The 27780-nt window shown below is 37.4% G+C and overlaps 1 protein-coding gene across 1 annotated transcript; it reads right to left on the minus strand.

Moving 5' to 3' along the window:
• Positions 1-147: 147 nt before the first annotated feature.
• LOC131150558 (uncharacterized) lies at positions 148-27780 on the minus strand. Its single transcript, XM_058101358.1, has 16 exons — positions 27375-27780; positions 24799-24993; positions 24267-24341; positions 23944-24111; positions 23568-23731; positions 19909-20127; positions 18322-18448; positions 17690-17878; positions 16537-16623; positions 16215-16372; positions 3141-3260; positions 1840-2065; positions 1599-1658; positions 1350-1523; positions 1149-1258; positions 148-537 (listed from the first exon to the last, which is right to left on the minus strand). The coding sequence occupies exons 1-16, from the start codon at positions 27573-27575 to the stop codon at positions 372-374; spliced, it is 2439 nt and encodes an 812-aa protein (XP_057957341.1). The 5' UTR covers positions 27576-27780; the 3' UTR covers positions 148-371.

The raw sequence follows: 27780 nt of genomic DNA on the forward strand, positions 1-27780 counted from the left end.
AAGTTGAGCAAAATATAATTAAATAAAAATTATGAAATTTAAATTTAAATTATATAAGTATACTCTTATGAATTGTTCAAAAAACAAATACATGTTTGTATGGAAGATGTCACTAGTAATTAATAATTAATCTAAAGCTAAAACCTATAGGCAAAATTGAGCGTTCATGTATATATATATATATATTCATGCATTAATGTACAATTACTACTTGAGTTGTGCGTTGGAGGAGAGCGTGTTGGAATTTTAGATTCATATATAAAAAATCCCAAACAGCGGATATTTCCTTTATGCATGTATTCCAAAAAGAAGCAACTGAGGCTTGAAAATTGATGCCGTCCGGACACTCATTGATTGAGATTTTAATATAGTCAGCGCATCGGCGATGAAAAGAAAATGACAGCGAAATATACAAAGAATCCAGCAAGAAGAATTCCTCCATACACCAAAGTTTGAGAAGTCTGCGCGGGGAACTTATATTCAATGTTGCAGCATTTCATTTTCTCCCTCTCTGTCATCAGCACATGATCTACATACCTGCATCATTCCAAACACAACCTATAGTTAATTAATCATACCTACCACACAAAACACACATTTTCTGTAGTACACATTCCCATTACCCACCCAAAAAAACCAAAAAAGAGCCCATCCACCAAGCCTTTTAACGTGATATTATGGGCCCACATGACATCAGAGCCCGAATTATATAGCACGACTCCGAAGCCTTGGGGGCCCAGCATGTAGGGTTGGCATTTGAACCAGTTTAAGTAATTACATGATGTATGGTAGTGGTGTCTTTCGAAAGGCTAAAATGTTGTTGCGAGTCTTTTAAGTTATTGGAGGTCTGCTTACATGATGTGGGGCAGTTTCCTTCACAAGGCTGGAATGTTAAATTTTTATTGTTCCTTTTATTTTTTAATTTGTTTTATTTATTTATTTATTTATTGTATCAGTTGCGTTCTTGGGTTAAGTTTTTTCTTCTGGAGTATATTGCAGGATCTGTGGCAGTTTCCTTAGAAAGTTGGGGAGCTGTTAAACTGTTTTACTATCTTGGGCTGTACATCTTTATGTCTAGGTTTTTCAATGAGACAAAAGAACTAAGCATAAGGTAATTGGTTGGAAAGCATGCAATGAATATAACTTACTCCTTGGTGAATATGGAGCTCTGGACAATATGTGTACTGTTCAAGTGAGCATCCTGCAGCCGGTGATCATATAACAAGGATGATAGCTCCACGAGTTCTTCCTCAAGGCTCTGTTGTTGATCATGTGACACAGAGAGTGCTATTCAAACTTGAAGATGTTTGAAATAACAGGAAAAGATGCAGGAATAGGAAGCGACTTACATCCAAGTATTTCTCCAGTCGTTCAACCAATTCATGCGGGAAAGGTTCTGGCAAGTTTGTTGTTTTCTTGTAAAACTTCTCCAACCACAACTCAGTGCTCGACTTGTTCTTTTTTCCCTTCACTGGTTCGCCCAGAGGAGTTTTCAAATATTCTGCAGCAAAAGCTTGGATAGCCTGTAAAAATATATATAAGAGGAATCTGTCAAATGTGATCAAATAACAATATAACTGCCCAAGTTAACAGATCACCTCTGATGTGTCCCGAATTCTCCGTAATACAGAATCTACACGTGCATATATGCTATTCCTCTGCCAAAAAGATTAGAAGTAATTTCAGAAACTGCTTACTTAGTAATATTCACTCTGCAAAACAGACTTATTCCAACATCCTTCCCAGAGCAATAGCTGTAATTGTGAACTCAAAAGGATATTTAATTGGAATCTCAATTTTAAAAATCACGTGGAACATTGAAAAGGACATTTGTGTTACCAGAGCAACATCTTGAAGCATTTGACTGATTCGGGATGTATTAGAGAATGGTCCAAAAGGATGACAACCAGTTGCCCAGAGCCAATCCACCACAGGCCTTTCATGTACATGAGAAGCCTTTTCATACGGTGCACTCAGCCCACCAACAACAGAAGCAAGTCCTGCCAATATATGGCGCTGTGCTTGTGATGGAAGTGCATGCCTTCTCTCAGTTTCTGAAACGTAACTGTCGGACAAAAACATTTGAAGTAGTAACTTAACAGAACCAAAATAAAGGTATTATACACGTACTGAACAAAGAGAGGCAAAAATCCCCACCACAATTTCTTCAGGAAGAAAGAGGCATTCATATCAATAAAAGCCAGATATACAAGATGGGCACATAATGGTACAAACAAATATAGGTGGTAAGGACTTGCGTCAGACGGCCTTGGACAAAGGTGAAGTCTGAGGTTCGAACCCTACCACCTGTAGCGCACATCCATGATTTACCTCCTATGTGTTGGTCGAGGGCATGGCTGGCGTAGGCATGAGATTAGTCTAGTGCGTAAGCTCAGGACACCCGGCGATATCCAAAAAAAAAAAAAAAGGGATTTCCACAACTATTGTTTATTAAAAAGAAACATCTACACAGGTGCATGGACAAATGAATCTGTATGTGTATGCAAACATGCAAATCGATTATCTTGATCTGATTATCCAAAAGAGATTGAAAAGCAAGAAGCTCTATTGAGGTAGAATATATGAAGATCCGAGGGGTATCTAAAGTGTCTTGTGAAATGAAATCATAAAGCACAGCCCATGCCACTGAACATTGGTAGGCCAAGAAACAGAACATCCAGCAAGGTTGTCAGAAGCATACCATGGAGAGGCAAGACAAAATCGGGGCAGAGAATAGGAAAACAATTCACAACAGACTAGATGTAACACCAAAAAATAGATGGAGAATCACTCAAGAATGATGTAGTGCAACAAAAACCAGCTAGGACTCAGGACTGCATATTAAAGTTAAGGTGCCACCAACACAAATGACCAAAAAGGACTTAGTGAAGAGGGAGAAAAGACATGGTGGACGTGATCTAATGAAATATGGCCCCTTATGGAGCATAAAAACAAAATAGTAATATTGTTGCTGAATGCAAATAGTTAGGATAAGCATCTGAGTTCAGTTGATTCATTTTTAAAATTTTAGGAGGCATGAGGAAGAAGCAAGAGGATAACTGAACAAGATATTATTACTCACTAAAAGCAAAGCATGTTTAACAGTAACAAGAAGTTGAGGTAAATTTGCCCACACCCACCTCAGAGGTATCTTTTCGTTTTGATGCTGAAGTACAATGACAACATCTTTACTTGTCCAGACAAGACTTTCATCTTCCATCATAAGGTGCGCATCCACATCAGCCAGTGATAGCACAAAGCTGCAAAACAAACAGCTTGCATTTATCTCAAGATAATTCTCTCTGAATTACAGCACTGACACAATATGTGTTGCGAGTGCAGGTGATTACCTCAAGATAAGTGTCATTGCAAAATTATGGAAAAATGAGCACAGTAGTACAGTACACAAACACTTGAAAAAGTAAGTAGAACAGTGCACAGCTAAAGGGAACAACAAGATTTGTTTTGTGAATTCTTCATATTGGATTATATTATATGTGGAATATTTTGACAATTTTAGATTTGAAGTATGGACAGTGTCTGCTATTAGGGTTCTTAATTGTATGGCGCCCTGTGTCATAGTTGGGTTTCTTTTTAAAAAAAGATATAAATCTGGAAAATTTTAATTTTAAGTTGTTCCTAATTTTGATAAGATATTCAAGCATTCCAAAAGATTCTATTTTAATTAGGTTGTACCTTACACTCAAATTGTTAGGTATCAAGCCAGCATATAAGTTTATGAACCTCTAACATAAGAGAAACTTGGGTCTCAGTTGAATTCTATGCCAGCCATAATTTTTTTAGAATTTAGAAGGCTTTGATTTGTTTGACAAGATTCTAAGAATCTATAAATAATGTTGACTTTTTGAGTCCGATCCCTATTTTGATAGGGACAAACCACTTGAATCTTATGTGAGTATTTAGTATGTGAACAGGTCTTTAATTCAAACACACACATAAGAGGAAGTGGAAGTCAGAAGGAACTTCAAGTTTATCATCTAGCATATTCCATGAAGATTGAAGAACAAAAGCTGAAGACATTTATTTTAAATTTGTATTACATTTAATTTTTTATATTTGGTTTGTAACAATGCATGCATCTGCATGATATGATTGAATGCTCAGATGACCATAGATAGACCTTAGGACCAACACTTTAATCAAAAATCATTTTCATAAAAGCTAAAATCAAGTAAGGATTTTTTTGAAATATCATTTAGGGTCAAAAATTGGGGCAAACTTAGGTTTTACAAATAGCTCGGTTGACCGGCCTTCTCAGGCTTAAAATGCCTCAGTCGACCGAACACATAGTAGGCCAGAAGTCAAGATTTGACTTGGCTCAGTCAACCGACCAACTGTTAAACTCAGCTTCTACAGTCGACCGAACCAAGAACTTAGTTGTTTCTATATTCCCCGGCCGATCAACCTTTTAGCTCAAAACAGCCTTTGTTGCCCTATAGACCAAACCCTAGGTCGGCCGACCGAACCTACGAAGGTTCGGAATTGCCTTTGGCTCAATCGACCGGTCCCTTCGACGGCCAACCGAACCCAAAATCAATTTCAAATTTATGTGTGAGGTCAACCGACCGACACTAGGGTCAGCCAACCGAACCTCTCGGGTTCTAGTAATTTTAACTTAAATACATTTAATTTTTTTAATTAAACAATTTCAAAATACCGAGCGTGTCCCTTAACGGTCATTTTTTTCAGAACTCTATAAATACCCTTCTCATAACTCCAATTAGCAACTTTGATTAGTCAATAATTTTCTCTCAAAGTTATTTGGGCTTCTTATAGTCAAAGTTCCCCCAAACAATTTTTTATAGCAAAATCTTTTCTTTGGGGCAAATTTTTAATACTCTCTCCAACTCTCTTTCCTTTTGTTTCTCCCATATTATTTCTTTGATAAATATCTTTTGGGAAAACTCTTAGTAGCTTTTGAATCTTTGCACATCCATTGCAAGATTCAAATGCTCATATTATATTTATTGCAAAAACATTTTTAAGCATAATATATCAAACATTTGGTTTTTGCAAAACTCATCTTAAGAGCAAAACCCTAGGTTCTCCAGTTATTCTTTGAAAAATATTTTTGGGAGAATAGTTTTATTAGGGTCCAAATCTTTGAAGTAATTATTATTTACATTTTTCTTCAAAGATTGAAAATATCATTTTGAGGAAAACACCCTTACTCTCTGAGCATGTTTCATATCATTAGAAAGTGCATCTTTTGAGCTTTAATGTTGTACATCTCTGCTGAATTTCAAGAAGCATTTTTATGTACAAAAATGGTTTTATTGTAACAGTTCGATTCAACCCGTAAATTGAACTAGGGAGTCTCTGCCCATAAGGGAGACCAGTAGGGCTCAACCTAGAAACTGAGCTGGGTTTTGGCACCGCCCGTAAAGTGTTGCTGAGGTATCTCTGCCTCGCAAGGAGTGCTGGTTGTGACTTAGCCAGTGAATTGAGTTGGGGAAGTCTCCGCCCCTTAAGGGAGACCAGTTGGGTTCAACCTGATAATTGAGTTGGGGTATTCCTCGTCCCGTAAGGAGAGGTTTGTAAGTGGCGTCGCTCCGCCCGGTTAAAGTGAGCAAATAGTGGAATCCTTAGGGGGTATGCCCAAGGCGGGGACGTAGGCTAAGTCTGCTAAACCTCGATAACAAATCGTATGTCTCGCTCTCTCTCTCTCTATCTTATTTAACTACTGCACTTTAAATTCAGTATATGTATGTTTGTTCATCCATGGATATAATTATTTGAATGCACACATTTATTTCAAATGAGATATGCAGCATACGTATATGTTTGTACTCATAGCTTAATCACTTTACATACACGTTTATGTTTTGAATGAGATCGGTGCATATGTTTAAATTAGCGAAAAAGTTTTAAAATCTCCAATTCACCCCCCCCCCCTCTTAGGATTACACCAATTACATCAAATAAGGTTCCTTGCACTTGAACAAAAATAGAAAGCATAACTTCCTACCCAAAAAAAAAAAAAAAACGACAAAGGCAACAATTAGCCCAGGCATGGTTTTGATCTCTATCAAATATAGAAGGCTTTGATTTGTTTGACAAGATTCAAAGAATTTATAAATAAGGTTCCTTGCACTTGAACAAAAATAGAAAGCATAACTTCCTACCCAAAAAAAAAAATAACAACAAAGGCAACAATTAGCACAGGCATTGTTTTGATCTCTATCAAATATACAAGTGGCTTCTGTTTCCTTTCTCTCTCTAATAGAAACCCCGAAGCCCTGTCATAACCCCAAACTTTTTCTATCTTTACATCATTATCCAAGAGGCAAAAATTTTAGTTCCTTGCCAGAAAATCTCGAGTTCAAGCAACTAATTACCTTAAAGGGCATCGCTTGAATCCTAAAAACTGCCTTCCTTCACAAATCTTAAACCACCACTTTTCTCTTGTAGAAATGCCTATTTCAAAATCCTTAATATGCCCTTCATTAGTGTAGCAATTCGCATTAAACATGACCTTTCAAGATGGCAACTTATGCCAATTGGAACTTCCAGTAAAGTAGACAAGCAAATGATAAGAAAACCAAGAAAACCAAACTTAGCAATACACTGACAAAACCAAGCCTTTGAGTTCGTAGCAGCACACCTAACCGTTTCCAAATTTGTAACATCCAGTACACAAGGCTCTTGCACCACTGGGGATCTCAATAGGGCAAGATGTTGCAGTCTTACCTCCAAGCTTGGAGAGTCTATTTACATGATTTGAACCTGTGACCTTTAGTTTTGGATGTAACACCCTACAACGGAGGCAAGACTCACCCTCATTGCCTTTTGACCCTAATTACACTTTGAGTCACCATTCAGTATAATAAACTACATAAAAAAAATCCCATGAAAATGAATGACGGTGCTTCCATCACCACGAAGAAAAATTAGAAATATCTTTCAAGCATCCAAGCAGCTCCGCTTGTGATGCATTCAATGTCCTAATTCTTTTCACACAGTCGGTCCCAAGCTTGGGTAAAGGAGGGGGCTGGTCATGCTAGGTAGCTAACACACAGTGTAAAACTTATCAAATCTCCATGATTATTTGTAGGGGTGTCCCCTACGAGCAATGCATTGCACTTATGACGGGTGGAGCGAAAAAAGGGCAAGGGTAGGCTGGGATGTAGCTCAAAGCAATTTGTTGTGTCAGCACTTGGATATGGCATCAAGGCTGGGCAGAGGTGACACTCTTAGATCTGGTGGGAGTGGGCAATTGGAAGAGTTTGACCAAGGGTGTCTTTCACAGAAATTGAGAAGTTCCTACCCATAGGGAGAGGTGACATTCTTGGATCTATGGGCAAGAATGAATTGTGAACACCCTAGACAGATAGTCCTTGAGCCACACAAGTGTAGCTCTGTGTTGGTCACGGTGGTGACGTTTACCCAGTAAGGTATGGATTTGAAGGGGACCACAAATGTTGCTTATTAAACTTCATTGGGATCCTAAAATTTTATAATGATTTGAGTTCCTATGGGAATGTGGTTGGAGACCGCAATTATGCAATTGACATGAATGCTCTTGCGCCATTGGCCTGATTATGACCCATGCTAGTCGGCATTGGGATGGGTTTGCTAGAGGGCATTTGAACCATGTTGCTAACAGGCACATGCGTTGTATTGGCTAGAGGGCCTTTCTGTTGTTGTTGTGCAGGTTCATGCAGCAAAATCGAGCCAAAGAACAGCTTTTCAAATAAAAGCTTGAGTATGATCCAAAGGGCAGTGGTATTAGAATGTTAATCACGACAAACTATGGTTGAGATTGGTTTGTTAGAAGACAAATGATTAGGAATCTTGGGCTTCGGTTGGGGTTGCACTTCGAATGTCTAAGGAAAGAGAAGATTGATAATGATATTGACAATGGTCCACTTGAGGTTAGATTTGAGCTTGAGCCTTAGGGACTCAAGGAAGTTCTCGTGGTTATTGTGTGGCTGGATGTTAGACTGAGTGATTAACTTTGGGATTGTGGGGTTCTCAAGCATGTTGGTTAGATCGAGGAATTGGGTTGTGAACCCAGGATGTTGAGATTGTTCGCATTTTGGGAGTTCCCTTTGGTGTGGACTCATCCTTGGAGTTGTCTTATGAGACTCCTTGGGTGGGGACTCCTCTTTGGAATGGTACATTTTTATCACACTTGGGTGTTTTGCTAGACATGGTTACAGATATAGAGATTCCAAGGTGTGGACTCATCCTTGGAGTTGTCTTGTAGGACTCTTGGGTGGGGACTTTCGAAACGGAATGTTGGTTTTGAGCTTTGATGTTACTTGGTTGATAACTACAAATCGGGTTGATGATCAGACTTGGAGAACCTCTGAGATGGGAGCTATCCTTCAAGTGTAAGATAAAGGTTTTAGAATATGACCCTCTTGTTGCAAGAAGTAAGTTATATCGATTATCAAGAGATGGAATCAGTACACAGAATATTAGAACTAGGTTACAAGAGAATCTTGATGAAAATAAGACTTTTGTGTTGGTTGCTCCTTGGACTAAATTGAGATGAGTTTCAGTTAGTTCTAGATCAAGTTTCGCTTTGGGCAGTGTTTTGCCTCAATGAATGTGCGGTAAATGCTCTTGTACACTGTGGTAAAAGTTTGAGCTTTAAGAGACGAGGTTGTAATATGGATCTGTATCAAGGATTGGGAGTTTGGGGAGTGTTAATCTTTAGAACTGTTGGTATATTTGGTCGGTTGTTGGTTTTCGGTTGAGTTGTGACTTTGGATGTTGGAAGTCTTGGGTTGGATTAGATATTAAAATGTGGTTTTTAAAGAAAGTTGAATTCAGTTTTGGATGAAGACCTCCTGTTTAGAGATGTGTTCCACGGGGGTCTTCAGATCAAATGGGGACCAAGTCTACATTGGGATTGGAGACAAGTTGGGCTGCTATGAAGAGTTTCGGATTGTGGATGGTTCTAAAGTCCCCTACTTTGTGGTTCTGGGAATGTTAGTGGAAGTTGGATTGCATTTGTTCATCAACAAGGACGTTGATAAGGTGGAGTGGGGGAAAATGTGAGGGTCTTAGAGTTTTATGACCCTAACACATGGTTTTAATGTATGATTTTGACTTGAAGGGAAGGTCAGGTAACTCGCATGCAACTATGGAGATGTCATGGCGATGGTTCCAATATGTCATAGTGATTTTGTGGTTGGTCCAAATAGTACTGATGGTTGTGTTCTCGAACCTAAGGTGTATGATCATTTGGTCCTTGGTGGTTACTCATATGTGAATGGTGAATACTTCAAAGCCTTGACTTTTGGGGGAACCAAATGAGCGACCCACCTCCCTCGATTATCCTATTGGATACTGTTGCGACGTTCTCTTGCGTGGGGTGGAAACGCACCAGATGTGTGTTGCTCCGGGGTACGCGAATTGGAAAAGGTGGATTTTTGAAAATGTGATTTTCGTGGAAAACATGGTGTATTGAGTCGCCACTAACCTTTTAGTGTGATTAGAATACTTGATTGCTACCCAATTAAGGGTAGAATCGGACTGCATCACTAGAGTCGGGTGCGGGAGTTCGATTATGCGAAGGGAAGGTATGAGCACCCCCTACACGTCCATTCTTACGAACGGTACCTAATTAATTGAAAATTATCTCAAAATTAATTTAATAAGCCTTTAAAATTACTCCCTTTCAAAATTGTAAAACAAACGCAAAAGAAAAATACCATATAGGTATTCCCTCATAATCGGGGCATATCGTGCTCCGAAGAGCACAATGCCTTTCTTTGCAATCATCGGGATGGAAAATCAAGAAAATAGTTTACCAAAAATACACTCCCAAGATTTTGAAATTTTTATAGAATTTCTTAAGTATGAAAAATAATATTCCGGGGTTTGGGACTTGAAAGAGTGTCAAAAATGATCCTCATCTTCAAAAATATTTTCCTTGATTTTTCTTCTATTTTTCCGAAATTTTTTTATAAATTTCTTGAATTTTTTAAATTAAAAAAAAAAGGTAATTAAGGCGGAATCATGAAAATCGAGACCAAAAAATATTTTTAGATTTTTTCTGAGTTTTCTAAAATTTTATGTGATTTTTCCAAGCATAAAAATAATTTTGATTTCAAAAATATTTTTTTGTGGTTTTTGTCATTTTTTTAATTTTCCAATATTTTTCCCAAATTTTGAAATAACAAGAGACAATTAAAGCAAAATAATGAAAATCAAGTCCTAAAAATATTTTTTAGATTTTCTCGAGTTTTTCTGAATTTTTATTGAATTTTTATGACGTTTTACAAAAACGATTTCCTAATATTTTTTGATTTTTTTTTTTTATAGCTTTTCATGATTTTTAGGGTTTTTCTGGTACAAAAATATTTTTTTCTAATTTTTCCTTATTTTTCTTAAATTTTCTATAATTTTTGTGATTTTTATGGGACTTTTATTATTTTTGCTGAATTTCTATGAATTATTTAAATGTGTAAATAATAATAAAGTAAATAAAGCACCTAAACCGGTTCATACCGGTTCGGGGGACCCCACCGGTTTGGAAGCGAACTGGTCCAGGGGGGGTCAACTAGTTTTTAGGTCTTGGTCAAGACCAATAAATACGCGTCATGCGAAGAGCGAATAGAAAGCAAGTGGAGTGGATTGCCCACGTGGCATCATCCTGTGCGTTCAGAGAGGAAAACAATCCATCGGTTGCGAGGCGGTGGAGGCTAGGATTAATGGCGATAGACAAGGCAACCACGTGTTGCAAAGCGTGCAGGAAGGGCGCAGGATTCAAAGAGGCGCCTCACATGGGGCAATCTAGGCCGTTCCTGGAGAATTAGATCCAACGGCTAGGAGAGAAGATGCATCCCAGCATTAATGGTGCGGAGGACAGGGGGTGCCACGTGTTGTATGAGGCTTAGAGGAATGTGTGGCATTTATGGAGGGTCCTGACACAAGGCAATCGTTACCGTTGATGGGGAATTGGATCCGATGGCGGAGGGGAGATGATTCTGGGTCGCTAACATGGAGCGATCATATTCATCCGATGGACAAAATCTCAGATGGCCCGGATTCAGACATGTAGCTCTTCAAATGAACGGTAGATTGAGCGCCACGTGCGATCATCCTACGGTCCCAAAGCATGGCATATTTAAACTAAAAATTTCGTGTTTCCACATTTTTGCCTTTTCTCACTTCCTCACAGCTCTCTCTCTTTCTTTCCTCTTGTTCTTTCTCACAAACCAGACTCAGAAACCCTAGGGTTTCTGAGATGTTCCTCTCTGCAACTCCCCTCACTCGAAACTCTTACCCAATCTTTCCTGTCTCTTCTTCCTCTCTTCCTTTTCCCTTTTCTTTCAAGCCCCCTTTTTCTTTTCAATCTCTCGAAGGTTCTCCAAATACTTCTCAGTTCGTCCCCTCTGAGTTTCTATGGACGAAACCCTAATCCACAAAATTTTTTGGTCTTTTACGAAGCTCTCTTTTCCATACTTGGCCTTCCATCTCATTGATTCTCGCAGCTCAAAGCTTTCCTAAACAATCCGATGACCTTAGCTCCCCTTGAAAACCCTAACCTTACTTCCCTTCAGTCATTGGCGAGTCACTTGAACACAGCAGTGTTCTGATCTTCAACAAAACTTGGCTTGGCAACCACGAGCCAGGGGATACCCAAAGGTACCTGAAGATTCTCACACAGAAGCTGTGTACTCCCCCCCCCCCCCCCCTTTAATTTTTCTTTTTGTTGTCTCGTTTTTTTATTCTGAAAATGGTGAGTGATGTGTGATTGTGAAAGGTAGTATAGTGGTTATGGGTTTTAGATTGTGTGTTCCACTCTGTTGGACTCAGAAACAGAGATTCATGCTCCTTCTTGTGTTTGCGTATGCCTAGGGTTAAGATCTGGTTGTAGTTTTTTGGGGGTTAGGGTTAGATCAGGTTTGGGTTCAGGGACAAGCTTGACTCTTCCGAACCCGGCGAGTGAGAACGGTGTTGACTCGTACGAGTCAGCCCGTAGGGTCAGGTGAACTCGATTAAGCACAATTCAGGCTCAGGACACGTGCGGGCCTCGAGCACATGCGGGGTCCTTTGCTTGGGTGAATGGGCTTGACCTGGGTCAAGTTTTTTTTGTTAAATGAGATTGGGCCTAGTTTGAATTTGAAAATGGGCTGAGGTTAGGCTTAAAAAACAGAGTTGGGCTGATTTTAAAAGTTGATGGGTTTTGGGCTAGTTTCTTTTTTTGAAAATGGGCAGAGGTTAGGTTTAAAAAACAGAGTTGGGCTGATTTTAAAAGTTGATGGGTTTTGGGCTGGTTTTTAGCTTTGGAAGGAAGCAAGCGTTTTTGATTCATCAGCCGCTGGTAACCCTAGTTTGGTGCCAGACTCTGTTCTTCCCATAAAGATCAACATCCCGGACTTTGAGAAGTTCAGTGGGTCCAAATGCCCCTTACCTCACCTGGAGATGTATTTCCAGAAGATGGCGGCACATGCCGACAACGATGATTTGCTCACCTCCTATTTCAAATATAGTTTGACTGGGGAAGCTTCAAGCTGGTATAGCCGAGTAAAAATTCACACCTCATTACAGTCATAATGCAGCTTTAACTTCAAAGAGCATGGAGGAAAAGACAAGCAAGTGCTCTCATCAAGGGAAAGACATGACCATGCCGGCCCATTAGAATCTACAAGCGCGTGCGGGGAACGTCCCCAGAAACTTCCAAAGGGTGGATCCTATCCCTATAGCCTATGCCGAGTTATTTCCTTAGTTGTTGGAAAGAGGAATGATATCTGCTATTCCCGAGGTTCCTGTCACTAACCCTCCCCAGCGGTGGTATGATCCAGAAGCCCGTTGTGAGTACCACGCTAACTCTCCCGGTCACACCATCGACCAGTGTTGGGCCTTCAAGTATAAAGTTCATTCACTAAGGGATGCAGGATGGATAGTGTTTGAAGGCAAGCAGCCAGGGATCTGGGGTAGTCCCCTCCCCAATCACGGGGAAGGAAGTGGTTAACACGCTGTGAGAAGGTCTGGGAGCCAAGGTTAGGTAGAAGAATATATCAAAAGGAAAACAAGTCTAAGTGAGTACTCCGAGAAGAGCTCAAGTGCGGGCTCTTGACATCCTTAAGGGGTGTCCTAAGCTTCCGTGCGAGACTGGGAGCCCGTGGAAAATCCATTTGAGAATGAAATCACATGGTACTCTCAGCCTAGAGGTTTGGGTGTCCGCACTTCTTGGTCTTCATTTGAACGGTGCGGTGTCATCCAAAAGCCCAATAGTTCTATGGGGATGAGAGTTACCCTTAGCACTAGTGGAATGTGAGTGTAACTCCCTTATTGTGCGAGTCTGGGTTCCTTAATAATGCCCTTAGTTGGTTCAAGGGTATTTAGGCCATAATACTCGACCACTAGTTTACACACTTGAGTGTTTCCTTGAATAAAGATGAATACGGCTGGGCTGAACTTGGTGTTGTCTTGCTGCTGCACAGGTGTGACTAACTCCTTGACACTTTGGATAGATTTTGGCAAGGGTGATTCCTTTTGGCCTTTGAGCTTTCCATGTCTATGACACTTAGCAGAAAACCTTAAAAGACCATTTTGGGAAGATATGGGCTCAAAAAATATTCACAAAAGCTTATTTGAATGGATACGTTAGAAAGGAAAATATAAGTTATGACAAGATACATAGATGACATTGATATGGAGATAAAAATGAGTCTAGTGATATGATCTTAGACTTCACCATATCATGAGATCTTATTATAATGAATACATTTTTTAAGAAGAGAACAGAACACTTAATAACCTAAGAGTGGACAAAATAAAGTTATCCCTTACAAAAGTTTGCTTATCATGTAATATTTGTAAAGTTATCTCGGACAAAAGCTTAACACAATATAACATTAGATATCTATATTAAAAAATGGAAGAGAAATAGGTGGAAGAACCTAAAGGGAGAAAATATAATAAAATTTAAAGGTTAAATGATCAAAGATGGTGATTGGACAATAGGAGATAGCATAGACACTAACACTCTTTGGAGTAGGATAGTTAGCTCCATTAAAAAAAGATAGAAAAAGAGATTTTAGGTGAATTACTAGCTAGTGCAGAGAGTTAGTGGTGGGATCAAGATGCCTAAAAAGCTAAGGAAACAAAAAAAATTTGGCTTAAAACAAGGTAAAAATATAGAAACATGGAAAACTTTAAAAAATATACAGCGGCAAGAAAAGATCCAAAAAAGGCATTAGTGAAGCTAAACATAGAGCATATAATAATTTATATGCTAGACTAGATATGAAAGAAGGGAAAGAGACATTGAAACTTAGTAGAGTTAGAGAAAGAAAGAGAGAGCAAGAACTTAGGTAACATATAAAATATATTAAAAAAAAATGAGGATGATAGAGTCTTGGTTAAAGAAGACATAAAAGAAAGATGGGAAGTTACTTTAATAAGTTGTTTAATGAAAACCAAGTAGAATGCTTACACTTCGAATTGACAAATGAGGAAAAGATAAAAATTTATGATCTATTCATAAAATTAGATCTAGAAGTTAAGTTTGCATTAAAAAAAGATAAATGGAAAAGGGACCAAATGGCATCCCAATTGAAGTTTGGAAATGCCTAGGTGATGGAATCATTTGGTAACTAATTTATTTAACACAATTTACAAATTAAGAAAACGCTAGACAAATGGCGGAAAAATACTTTAATACCTATATACAAAAATAATGGAGGTATTCAAAATTGTAACAAGTATATCTCGGAATTAAACTTACGATTTATATGATGAAACATAATTGAACAAAGATTGAGGTTAAAAACAAGGATTTCAGAAAATCAGTTTGGTTTTATGCATGGGTACAAAAGCTATACATGTTTCAAGAAGATTAATGGGATAATTAAGGAAACATAAAAAGGACTTGCATTTGATTTGTATTGACTTAGAGAAATCCATGAAGGGTATCTAGGGAAGTTCTATGGTGGGTTTTAGAAAAGACGGAGTATGTGGCAGCCAGTAGGTATACTAATTTCAAAGATACGTATGATAAAGGGCTAGTGTTAAGACTAAAGGTGGAGAGTAGAGAATTTCCAATTACAATAGGTATACATCAAGGATCCGCATCGTGTCATTATCTTTTTGCATTAGAGATGGGTGAACTTAAAAGGAATATCCAAAATGAAGTTCCATGGAGTATATTTTTTGCAGTCTGTGAATGATATTGCCTTGGCTGATGAAACTAGGGGTGGGGTAGAATCTAAGTTGAAATTATGGATAGAAGCTTCAGAATCTAGAGGTTTTAGGATAAGTAGAAACAAGGAGAATATATGGAATGTAATTTTAGTCATGGTAGGAGGAACACTGGGGAAAAGATTAAACTTGATGGCCAAGAAATCAATAGCTGGTAGATTTTGATACCTTTGATCCACTATGCAAGCTAAAGAAGAAATTGAAAAAGGTGCAATACATAAAATTAAAGCTAAAATGGGGAGGTGCTTCAGGCATTTTGTGTGATTGTAAAATACCCAAAAAATTAGAAGGAAAATTTTATAGGATGGCTATAAGACCAACTATGCTATTGGAATCAAAATGTTGGACAACTAACAAACAACATATCCAAAAAGTAATAGTTGCTGGAATGAGAATGGGTGGGTGAGTGTTATAGCATTAAAATGTTATTTAAGAAATGAACATATTTGCAAGAAGCTACGCATAGCAGCAGTAGAATATACAGGGTTGGGCACTTGGAATGTTGGCCAAATAGTGTACCAGTGAGGATAAGTGGGCTAATTATTATTAGTGGTAATTGAAGGGATAGGGGGTAGACCTAAAATAACTTGGAATGGGATAGCAAGGGTTTAACAACTCTTTAAGTTGTTAGAGGAAATTGCCCAAGATCATGTAAATTGGCAAAAAATGATTTAGGTGGCCGACCCCACCTATTGGGAGTTAATGCTTGGTTTGTCTTCATTGTTGTTTTTCCAAGCATCAAACCAGTAGCTGTTAATGTTCAGGTATCCGAAGGGAGTCTCTGTCTTATCAACAAGTTCTTATCTTCAAAAGGTTTAGGTTGCACAAACACCCAAACTTCAATTCGAGTCCACACACAGCAGTGCAACAAAATTTTGGGAAAGAAAGCAAAGACAAAATTCAAAAGTCATGAAATAAATTACAGAAATATATAAGACTAGAGAAATGCTGACATATGCTATACGATGGATGGTATCTAGATACTATTAATTTTCAATGAATGCAGACAAAAAGGGAGGTGTGCTCACACAGGAATCACTCTTGTTCCGTATGTCCTGTGAAAATTTCCCTGTTTCTTCTCTTTTCTTCTCTTCTTTAGCTTGCCAAGATAAGAGCTCTGAGTAGCCCATAGAGGTTTATGCTTTAATATGGAATCACTTGAATCATCAGATTCATCCACCCAGTCCTTGATGACATAAAAACATGCAGTCCAATTTGTTTTAAAATTTTAAAAACAGAAAGAGAAATTGCAGTATTTTGCACAAAATGAAATCAAAACACAAAAACTATATGAGAATCCTCCCCCACATCACATGGAATAATTTATAAATGTAGCAAAGTTTGACAGACCTGGCGAAAAAAATATTTACTTGAAAGAGATGGATCGGCCACCTCAATCAAACCTGCAGCAAGCACATCTGCAGACCGTTCCATTTCCTATAATAAAAATTGTCAGTATTAAATGATATTATCTATGAATACAGTTTATCATATAGTAACTCAAGGAATTAAAGACAGAATAAAATTCACAAATTTTTATAAGTGGTCACACTTCGCAAAGAGATGATAGAAATTAGCAAAAATTGAGAATGAGTTCGCAGGCGAAGAGGGTGCTACAGAAGGCAAAGGCCTCAACAGTATAGCTACCGGAAGGATTGGTTCCTGTTCTTCAAAACTGAAGAACAATGGTCAATTGGCTTGATTTCATGACCAGGTTCCCATATCTCTTAGTCACTTTTCATCTAAGGCGCAAGGTCCAAACTCAAGAAAGGGAGAGAGATGTCACTATCTTCCCCATATGTCAAAGGATATGAAGCTTCAAAGAAAATTCATTTGCAGATCCGCACCTATCAGTATCCCAGAACTGACACTAGAACACTCTCGTGTCAAGCACATTCCCGGCTTCAACCCAACCAGCTGAACTAGTGATGCAGGACTATCACCACCCTTAGGGCTGCCTACACGGCATACTAACTTTAGGCTTTGATTTAGGAATTAGGATATTAGGAGGCCTATAGTAAACTGTCTGTTTGGTATTTCAGTATGAGTTTCTTTGTTATTTAGGGATTATTATGTAAATTATGTGTTTTAGCTAAGTGTAAATCATATATACATTTGGTAGTTGTACACTTTTACGTTGGGGTTAAAATAAATTTTAAAATTAGAATTTCCCACATGTTTCTCTTCTCTCCATCTAACGTACAGCCTACTCTCTCCTTCTTCTTCTCTTCTTCATCCTCTACTCTTCTTCTTCTTCTGTCTGTACCATCCAGCATCAACTGGACAATGTTGGGACCTATATAACCAGTGCCCCTGGGGTGAACCATATCCTCTTGAGATTTTAAAACTATCAGCAACACTGTAGCAGTGAAGATACTTGCTGACGAAAACAATAGAAGAGGCACAAATGATGGATAACTTCATTGTAAATCATATAGATTTTCAATATACACATAATTGAAAAAATGCATTATTATTATTTCATTTTTTTTTTTTAAAGCACCTCTCTGAGAACAGCACCATCCAGAAATGTCTTTGTATGAACATGGAAACGTCCATCTTTATTTGTTTCTTGTAAGGAATGGCCACGCATTGCCTTTGAAACAGCAATGGCCAACTTCTCATGGCGATGCAATGCATTTGAACCAACTACCATAACTACTTCCTGCCCATTATGAACCATCTTCTTAACCTGAAAAGGACTTCCCAAAAACAAGAATTAGCTGACAGCGTATTAATATAATTTGATAAACATTCAGGTGAAGTTCTGGATGCAACTACAGCTTGCATCTCTCAAGGATCTGAGTGAGTATAAAAGTAACAACAACAGAGATTATTAGACTTAGGAAAGAAAAATCAAATTAGATCGAGCAGTGAATCGACGGAATTTTTTTAGGTCTAATCTCTTTTGCGAATACAGGAATATAACATCCTCTATCCTAATCAATTATTCTATTTTAAATTTATGGATAGCTGGAATAATGGATATAGGGTGTGTTTCTTTTCCTGTGGTCAGCATTTTCCACATGAGCAACCTAATTTTGAAAAATAAAAAAGAAATCAAACGTACCCAACGTTCCCATCCTAGCTCAGGCAAGCAAGATAATGAGATCAAATCCCAAAGAAACAACTCACCTCTGACTCAATGGCTTCAATATCTATGCTGTAATTATGTCCTTTCTCCATAATATTGTAACGATTATGATTTTGAAGGATGATAAGTGGTATAAGCAACCTTGTTGTCATATCGACACTTTCAAACCTGATCCTCAGAAAAATGATCACATTAGTATATTTTAAAACAACTATAGGAACAATTAATAAACAAGAAAACAGATGGATGGAAGAACAGGAGTTGAACTCATAACATCATCTAAGACAAAATTTACTAAACATGGAGAACAAAATTTGACAACAAAATAAGCCCCTATATAGACAAATATGTCCAAGATGAATGATGAATCATTAGCATGAATCTCCAAATGTGATTCATGGATAACCAGAAAATAATGCACATTTCTTTTGATGAGAAGCAAGTCAAAGCCAGGGATCATGCTGGTATGATCCTTTTTCAGCAAATTACGGAAAGAAACACGTTCACAAAACTTCAAACAGATTTTAAGTAATAAAGTTTCTGTGAGTTTATTTAAAACACGAATATATTTATCTTGAAGTATTATGCTGATATGGAATTGTATAAGAGCATAAAATGAAAAACATTAATATCAACTTTGCATTAAACAATTTAAAATGAATTTGGCCACCCAAATGCCCCTATAACAATCAAGCTGCTAAGACACTGCTAGATGCTGATGATAGAAACCTAACATTACTGTCCAACAACATGCGCTTTCCAACTCCCCTTGGCATGGTCAGGTAATCAATTGCAACCAAAGAGATTTTTTTTTTCAACACCAAGAGATAAATTTGTAAGGTAGATACAGCACTTCAGAAATTTTGGTGTCATATCAGCTTGTTTGTGATGTTTTTTGGGGAAAGAGTGAGAAAAAGATAAAGAAAGAGATGAGGAGCAGAAGAATGATAAAAAGAAACCATAGTGGATAGGGAGAAAGGTGAAGAGGAGAAACCACTCCAGGCTCAATAAACTTCAATAAAGTAAAAGTACAAATTCAAATCAATACAGAATCCCAATATTTATATGAAAAAATAATACCAATGCACAAGTGAAAAAAAAGTGGTCCCCTACTGCAACAGCTTTGGATCCTTTGTTGATTATGTGGAGAGTTTTGTTTCGGCTTCTGACTGTAAACAACTATCTGTTTGTACTAGGGGCGACCACCTCTCAGAGTCTTTAGTTAATACATATTTTTAACTTATTCAAGAAAATAAAGAAATATACCTAGCAAAAAAAGAGAGGAAAACCAATTCAGTCAATACACACAAACCTAGTCAATCCAACGAACTCCAATATTGGATAAGTATCCATTCAATTCAATAAATAAGCCAATACGTATAGGCAAAAAGACAAAAGGCTACGGAAGTACTAAATTGGATAAGTGGCATATTCAGATCTCGATCAAGCAGTGACACAATTTTCAAACTAAAGATATCCTTTTTCCTAATATTGATGGGATAAGGTACCAAAGCTATTTGTCAACTGCATGCATTAAAAACAAGATTTCATGAATGGAATACCAATTAGGTTGTAGAAAAACCAGAAATTCAACAAATAATGCGAACTATAAAATGCCATAAGAATACCTTACATCTGGAGCTATAACGTGCTCAACTGCAGTTGAAATCACAGCAGCAAGTTGTCCAAGAAAAATATTGCGTGTAGAATGAACGCTAGCTACACCTAAACTTCTTGGAAGCATCACATTCTGTAACCGCGGGAGTGTTTTAGAGCTGACACTCCCTTCTTCAGTCTCAATCTTTCCATATGTGCAAGGGCCTGCAGAGAGGTCGATCACAGCATATCTGGATGACACAGGCAGAAAATTAGACATCTCCTTGATGCATACCATTTGTTTTTTTTTTTTTTTTTCTTTCTTTCTTCTTTTTGATGGGAGGGGGTGAGGGAAGGGTTGGTACGACAATATCTTCATATTTTTGATAAAGAAACTTCAGCCTTGGAACATATTAAAAAGTAAGGGAAGAGTATATAAATTAAAATAGAAACTGAAAAATGCCACCTTTCTAATTATTTTTTTGGATGTTTTGAACCTTAATATTTAAATTTTTTTTATCATGTTCACTCACTTTTTCTTTGTTGATCTATGGAATGCTGTTAGTAATACCCTAGCGAAAGTACACTAATTAAAAAAAACCACCAATTTAAAATACATTGTGTTAAAAATATACTGTTTCTCTTTTGTTGAAATATCTCTTATTGTGTCTTCTATTTCCGTGTCAGTCATGACCAAATTTTGAACCAGGGCAGAAAACCAGGTGCAGGTGGGGTTGCCAGTAAGAGTATTTATCACTATGCTACCTGCTCGCCAATATTAATTGTTACAATCTTTAAACAGCAGTTTGTTGACCACATTTCTTCATATTATATTCAAAATAAGGAGGCAAGCTCCAAAACCTCCCTATCATTAAGAGCACTACGAAAATGGAAATCCCAACAGAAACCAGCCCATTAGAAATAAAGAAAGAAGAAATTGGCTCATTGAGCAAACAGGACAATCTAAACAAATGGGGAAATGATGAACAAAGCGAAGAATCCCCCAACCAAATGTCTTCCCAAAGCCAAACAGGATACCCATTTCCCACTACAAAATTTGTGTAAGGAATGAAAAGGGAATATAGCTGTGAAATACCCTTCCAAGGACTATCACAAGAACATTTCAAACCCAAATTAGCATCCTGACCATTTTCCTGCAAGCCAAATTCACTCTTAACTACTTTGTGCCAACGGATCTCTAAGGGAAATCGCCACAACTTTTGGGTTTAAAGCAATGTTCTTATGCTTTGTTTGGAACCACTTGTAGAAAAGTACTTATCCGAACAAGTACTTAACTAAAAAGTAGTTTGGGATTATTTACTATAACTACTTTTTTTGATAAGTACTTTTATTAGAAAATAATTATTTTCCTAAAAAAAACTAGTTTGGAATAATGCATTTTGAAATAATTACTTATTTAAGTGTAAACCAAACACTACTTATTGACAAGTACTTAAAGTACTCATAGTAAGTACTTGTTTTTGAAGACATTCTGAACAGGGCTATAGACACCAACTTACCAACAGCCAAAACCCCCCTCCTTTTTACTTTTTGGACCTACAGACAACCTCCCAACTAACCAAATGATCTTTACTCTCCCCCACCCGGGACCAAATAAAGTTTCTCATGATCTTCTCAATACTACTGGCTATCCTCACGATGTATTCTAAAGACGGACAAGAAATAAAGAGGAGTTCTGGCAAGGAAGCTTGAATGAGTGTAATATGCCCACCTGGAGAAAATAAATTGTGATTACTAATAATTGAGTCATGTTTCACTACAGTTTTCTCACCATCTTTTTTTCTCCACTGGAAATATATAGGCTTAAAAGGGTTTAGCTAACTTGATGTTAGTTATGTTGTAGGCAACTAAAAAGAAGTAGATTATATTATAATAACCAATGGAAGAAGCAATAATATTTATAGTTTTTGTGGCTTTTATAACTTCATAACTGTTTATTAGTAAAAAAGTAGGAAAATCATCCACTAGTTACTTATTAATTACATTGGCCCCAAGGTGATTTTAGTTTCAAACTGTACTACCACCAACTAAAAAACGATTAAATTCTTTTGGCCTTTTTAAATCCTCTACACTTCTGCTTTTGCCTCATAGTTCTCAACTTTCTGTAATAGAATTTATTTTTTTATTTTCCCATATATGCACTATAACAAGTGAAATCAAAAGGAGAGAAAGGTAGGTTCAGTTCTGAGTGGCAGCAACATATGTGAAAGGCATGCGACTGTTCTTTTGGCTGGATGGACTGTGCAGCATAGATGTCACATAGGACTTTGACAAAATTATACAGGTTTGGGCCCATGTCATCAAAAGAACGAGAGACATATAATAAAATTTAATGGTGCTTTTAACATTTTTTGACACACCAATAAATTGGTATGGTATAACAAGTTCAATAGCATGATTTGGGGGAAAAATGTTCAATATAGAAATTAAAATGCAGTACAAGTTCATAGTTTCAAGGGTTATTAGCTCTTTTTCAGTTGTATTTATGCCTCTGTGTGTATCTGTCTGTCTGGCTTTTCAATATTGTTTTAGCCTTTTTGGGTTACTTTCTCTTTGCGCCCCTCCCCCCCCCCCCTTCCGCCTCCCCCTCTTTGTGGGGGGTTTAATAATGGGAAGCATTGTGGCAAGACAGGCATTGCGTTTTCTGGTGAGAATGATTGCAGGTTGACTGGATAGTTGAAACTCAAGTGGAGATGGTGTGATCAGGTTAACTAAAGCAGAGAGAATTTTTAAGATCTATACTATTCACCGAGCAATTGCAGTTTAGTTCAACATGAAATACAGATCCAGTCTAACCTGAGATCTGTAGCAAAGATGTCATATCTACCCATTTATAATGGGTGTATAAAAGTTCTATATTTACTGGATGGTACTTTGAAATTATGTGCTTTTTTACAGTCCAAAGAAATGCTCAGATCCTAAGAGTGTAATGCCATAAAATTTTTCCTTCATAAAATCTCATAACAGCCGGCACTTGCTATCCAGTATCGAACATTGGATTTCATTGTAGACATTAGACATGCATTGGAGAAATGTCAAATGACTTAACAGACTTAACCATCATTTTGACTTGGTCTTGGCATTGTAAACAACTTCACCATTGCATTTTGTGTCACTCCAGTCAAGATAGTCAAGAGGATTTCAAGCTGTCAAAGAAACACACATGTATTCTATCATGTTTGTATCAAAAGCTAGTATTTTTAAATGTTGAATAATTGATGGATTGTTATGTTTAAAAACACATTAATGAAAAGGTATCAAGTGGAAAATTCAACCACCTGTTATAACATCCATCTCACACTTAAACAGCTCCGGTAATTTATAATTCCGCGATACAATATAATGTTCCAACAATTGGTTGATAAACTTCAACAGCTAAAAAGATTATGACATAAAAAATAATGACAACCATAATAATTTCTCTATCTGGATCTTCTGATATGGAAGCATAGCAAATGATTCATGCATATTTGGGAAACATCAAACAAATTAGAAATGGCCAATCAATAAATCAATAAGCACGACAGAATTGCTGAATGGAAACAAATACAATTTTAAGAAAAAAAAATTGCCAGCATATTATTCATTCAAGACAAATTTACATGGTTATACAAATGAGGAATAAATTTACAGCAAATATTTCTCCTAACCATCTATAAATCAACTTTACCTGCCAGAGCCCAGCCAAACCTGAGATGCTCCCCCACCATTGTAACGGTAACGGTAAATGTATCCACCCTCTTGTTTTTTCATCTCTTCCTCAGTTAGCTGTGTCAGTCTGCCATACATTAAACTGTCAAGATCAATGTCCTTGTTCCTAGGGTCCATTCTCACCTGTAAAAGCCATTGAAAAATGTCACAATGAAAAAGATGTGAATGAGGACTACTAAACAGGGCACCATAATGAAGGACATAATTCTAGAATACTAAGCATTTTCCATTAGAAAAAAAAAAATATTATAGCTATATTAAATATGGGAAAGTAATCTGAATATTTCATGAAAGAAAAAGGCACAAGAAAAATAATGATGAGTAATGGAATGTACCTTATCAAAATTGACAATGAATATTGCATGTGGTACAGGTCTGTCTATCTCCACTGCTGAATGGCCACCGTTATTCACGTCAAATATGTATGAATATAGCATCTGAAATATAGGCTCCACAGCTGTTGCATCCACCTCAAACAAAGGCACCTCCCTTCCAAAATCAGCCTAAAGGTGTAAATAGAATTTAGAGTTTCATTTGAACATGGAAGGTATCCCATTCAAGCGTCCCCCTCCCCCCCCCCCCACACCCCCCCAAATAAATAAATAAATAAAAATATATCTCGACTAGTGATAGTAATTGAAATAAACATCACAAGTACCTCCCTAGCAGTCCCAGCAGGAACCATGGCCTCTTTCAGTGCTTTCTCAAGTGCTATCAGTTCCGGCTGCCCAGCCTGAAGTGAGAACACATGCATATATGATAACTAAAAGAGAAGTATTTGTTTCAATGCCAAAGCTAAATTGAAAATCTACCTTTGCACCTCCAATGCTTCTCAATCAACCTTGAATCAGGCAAAAATCAAAAACCAATACCATGTAACATTTCACATGGTAGAGGCAGTACAAAATTGTGCTAACATGATATAGAAACCATATACAGGTACACTAAAATTCAGATTTCATTACACATAGGATAAGATCCTAAAATGCATCATATAAGCAGCATAAAAAAGGTTGTTCATTTCCAAAAAAAATCCGGGTGGTCAGAAGGCCTATAGAATGATGTGAGAAGGCACGATATTTCCTGCCCCTATATTACGATTGTGAAATCAAAAGCATCTGTTGGAAATCTCCATGTGTTAAATTTGTGAAGTGAAATTACAGGAAATAATTTTGTGCAAGAAAACTCACAGGGTAAGCATTATAGACAATGTGATGCTCAATATCAATGGGCTCCCCAGTCTCTAGGCAGGAGGGCCTGTGGGATGGGAAGCTGACTTTCAAAAATCCCTCCAATTCATGGGGATCTACTGTGTACCTATAGCCTCCATCACCACTGAGGCCGATTAGGACTACATTTACTTCAAGAGGGACCTGGAATGGGACCTGCATGCCATGTACATACATTATTAGGCATGTAAACTAACATTATTAGGCATGTAAACTATCTACTCAACAATAATAATTGCCCATAATGAAACTTCATCAACTACCCATAAAGTATAAATAAAATGGTGAGGTCAGCATGACAATGCTTCAAACCATAACTAAATAAAATAAAAGAAAAAGAATGATAGAATTCCTTTTCATGTTCTTCAGCAATCTTCCCACCTCCACGAATTTTGATCAGAGGAATTGCAGGCTCTTGTTGCTAGGTTCAAGCTTAAAAAGACTGTCCCCAAGGTTTTAATAAAACAAACAACAACAACAAAATCAAGCCTTAAGTCCCACTAGGTGGGGTCGGGTATATGAATCATTTTCCGCCAATTTATGCAATCATGTACCATTTCTTTTGACAAATTCAAGGATATTAAATCCTTACTCACATTTTCCTCCCAAATTATTTTAGGTCTACCCCTACCCCTTCTACTGCCCCCCACAGTAACTAACCCACTCTTCCTCATTGGTGCACTATGTGACCTACGTTGCAAAAATGTCCATACCATTTGAGTCGTCTCTCCCTTATCTTATCTTCTATAGGAACTACACCTAACTTACCGTGAATATGTTCATTCCTTAATTTATCTTTCAATGTTATACGGTTATACCACTCATCCATCTAATCATTCTCATCTCGGCAACTTTTACTTTTTGGATATTATGTTTCTTCGTCGCTCAACATTCCGATCCATATAGCATAGCTGGTCTTATAGCTGTCCTATAAAACTTCCCTTTCAATTATAAGGGTATTCTACGATCACAGAGCACACTTGAAGCACTACTCTATTATACCCAACCTGCTTTAACTCTATGCATTACATCATCTTCAATTTTTCCTTCAACTTGCATAATAGATCCAAGGTATCAAAATCTATAAGTGCTATTTATTTCTTCATCATCAAGTTTATCTTTGTCTCCAATATTCCTCCTATCATTACTACAATTACATTTCATATATTCTGTCTTACTTCTATTTATCCTAAAGTCTCTAGATTCCAAAGCTTCTCTCCATAATTCTAACTTAGCCTCTACTCCGTCCCTAGTTTTATCAATTAATACAATATCATCTGCAAACAACATACACCATGGAACCTCCTTTTGAATACTCTTAGTAAATTGGTTCATCACTAAAGTAAAAAGTCAAGGTTCCTAGGTTCTAACAAAGAAACTCTATTTAACATGGCTTGTAAATGGTCCTGTCAGTAGTTAGGAAGCACTCAAAAGAGCCACTGTGAGGGCATTCTAGAGAATTAGGTGCCATTTAATGGCAGTTCAGGTCAGGGCAGGGCAGTAAGTTTGACTGCATAGAAGAGCTTGGTTCTCCACAATATGATTGAAAACAATTAACTTTTATGAAATATAAAATTTAAAACACATCAAGCATCGCTTCAGTGGCTTGAAAAATTGCGGCAATATTAATCTCAAAAATGAACGTCAAATTCAAATCAACCACATGTTAAGGAAGCAAATAAAATTGCTCAGTTGATACATACAGCGGCTTATTAGGACATTCCAGAAGGTTCAATTTAGACTCCATTTAGCACAGATGAATTATCAAGATTTGTGAATTTATTTGCAAATTGGATATTTTCTTTGTTTGGAAGCACAACAAAACATGGAATTGAAATCATAATCAATAAATCATTAAAATAAAGTTCATTTATTACAGATTCCATCAAAATCCATAGGAATTGCAAAGAATTACACAAACTAGAGGCTAAGAGCCTAAGAGACATTTTTGCTAACAAATCATGTTTCAAACATGACTTCAGTTAAAAACTACAGTTTAATATATACAGTGTGCCAGACACAACTCATGCAAATCCACGAATCCGCTGTTTGGAAGCATATCAAGTCACGGAATTGAAATATTGAGTAATAAATGGTGGAATTCAGTCCTGTTGTTACAAATCCAATCAAAATTGACAAAATTTACAAATGATTACACAAATGGAAATTAAAAATATTTTTTATTAGTAAATCGTATTAGAAACGAGAGAATTCCTTTGAATTCCAAAGCATGCTAATACATAAGTTTATTTGCAAACGATTCCCGCTTAGAAATTCGCTTTCAACTAAATGAATTCCTATATTCATTTGCATTGAAACAGTCTTATAAAGTAGAGTTCATTTGCTAATGAAACGAATTCTATTTTTATCTGCATTCCAAACACAGCGTAAGGGTTTTATTCATAGCAAAGCACGCAGAATCCAGCAAGCGAATCTCAACAACCATGCGAACTCGCGCGAAAACAAAGAACAGTATAAAATCATCGAAGTAATATATAATGGCGATAATGAGTATGCCAGAAGAAGTTTAAGAACACCTCGGCTCGAGAATGGAGCATACGGCGGACATCGGATCGAACGCTGTCTCTGACGTCATGGAAGGCCCCGTGGTGCCACTGAGCGTGTCCTGGATCTCTCCGGAAGGCTTGAGGCGCCGATTCAGATTGCAGAAGAAGCAGAGCAAGCGTCAAGATCAACAGATGAATTGACCTTGAAATGGAGTTCGATTTCGTAGCCATAATCACTCTCTGATGGTGGATTTAGCTGACGACCGAAGCATGAACGAGATGATTTTCGAAGGCTTGGCTGTTGAGACTTTCTGAGTTTTTGACTGATCGTTCGCATACACTCAAGTTTTCCAACTTCACAGTTCTTAGGTCGCCGCGGGGGAGAAGGTGCCAGCAGATGGTGTAACCGAGTTAAGCTAGCTCAGTGAGTCGACTG

The sequence above is a fragment of the Malania oleifera genome, chromosome 3 (assembly GCF_029873635.1).
Source record: "Malania oleifera isolate guangnan ecotype guangnan chromosome 3, ASM2987363v1, whole genome shotgun sequence".
Lineage (NCBI taxonomy): Eukaryota > Viridiplantae > Streptophyta > Magnoliopsida > Santalales > Ximeniaceae > Malania > Malania oleifera.

Coding starts and splice junctions, on each gene's coding strand:
- LOC131150558 (XM_058101358.1), bottom strand. CDS start 27,575: ATGGCTACGAAATCGAACTCCATTTCAAGGTCAATTCATCTGTTGATC. Junction 1,659..1,839: donor TGCTTCAAGATGTTGCTCTG/GTAACACAAATG, acceptor TCTTTTTGGCAG/AGGAATAGCATATATGCACG. Junction 1,259..1,349: donor GACTGGAGAAATACTTGGAT/GTAAGTCGCTTC, acceptor GATCAACAACAG/AGCCTTGAGGAAGAACTCGT.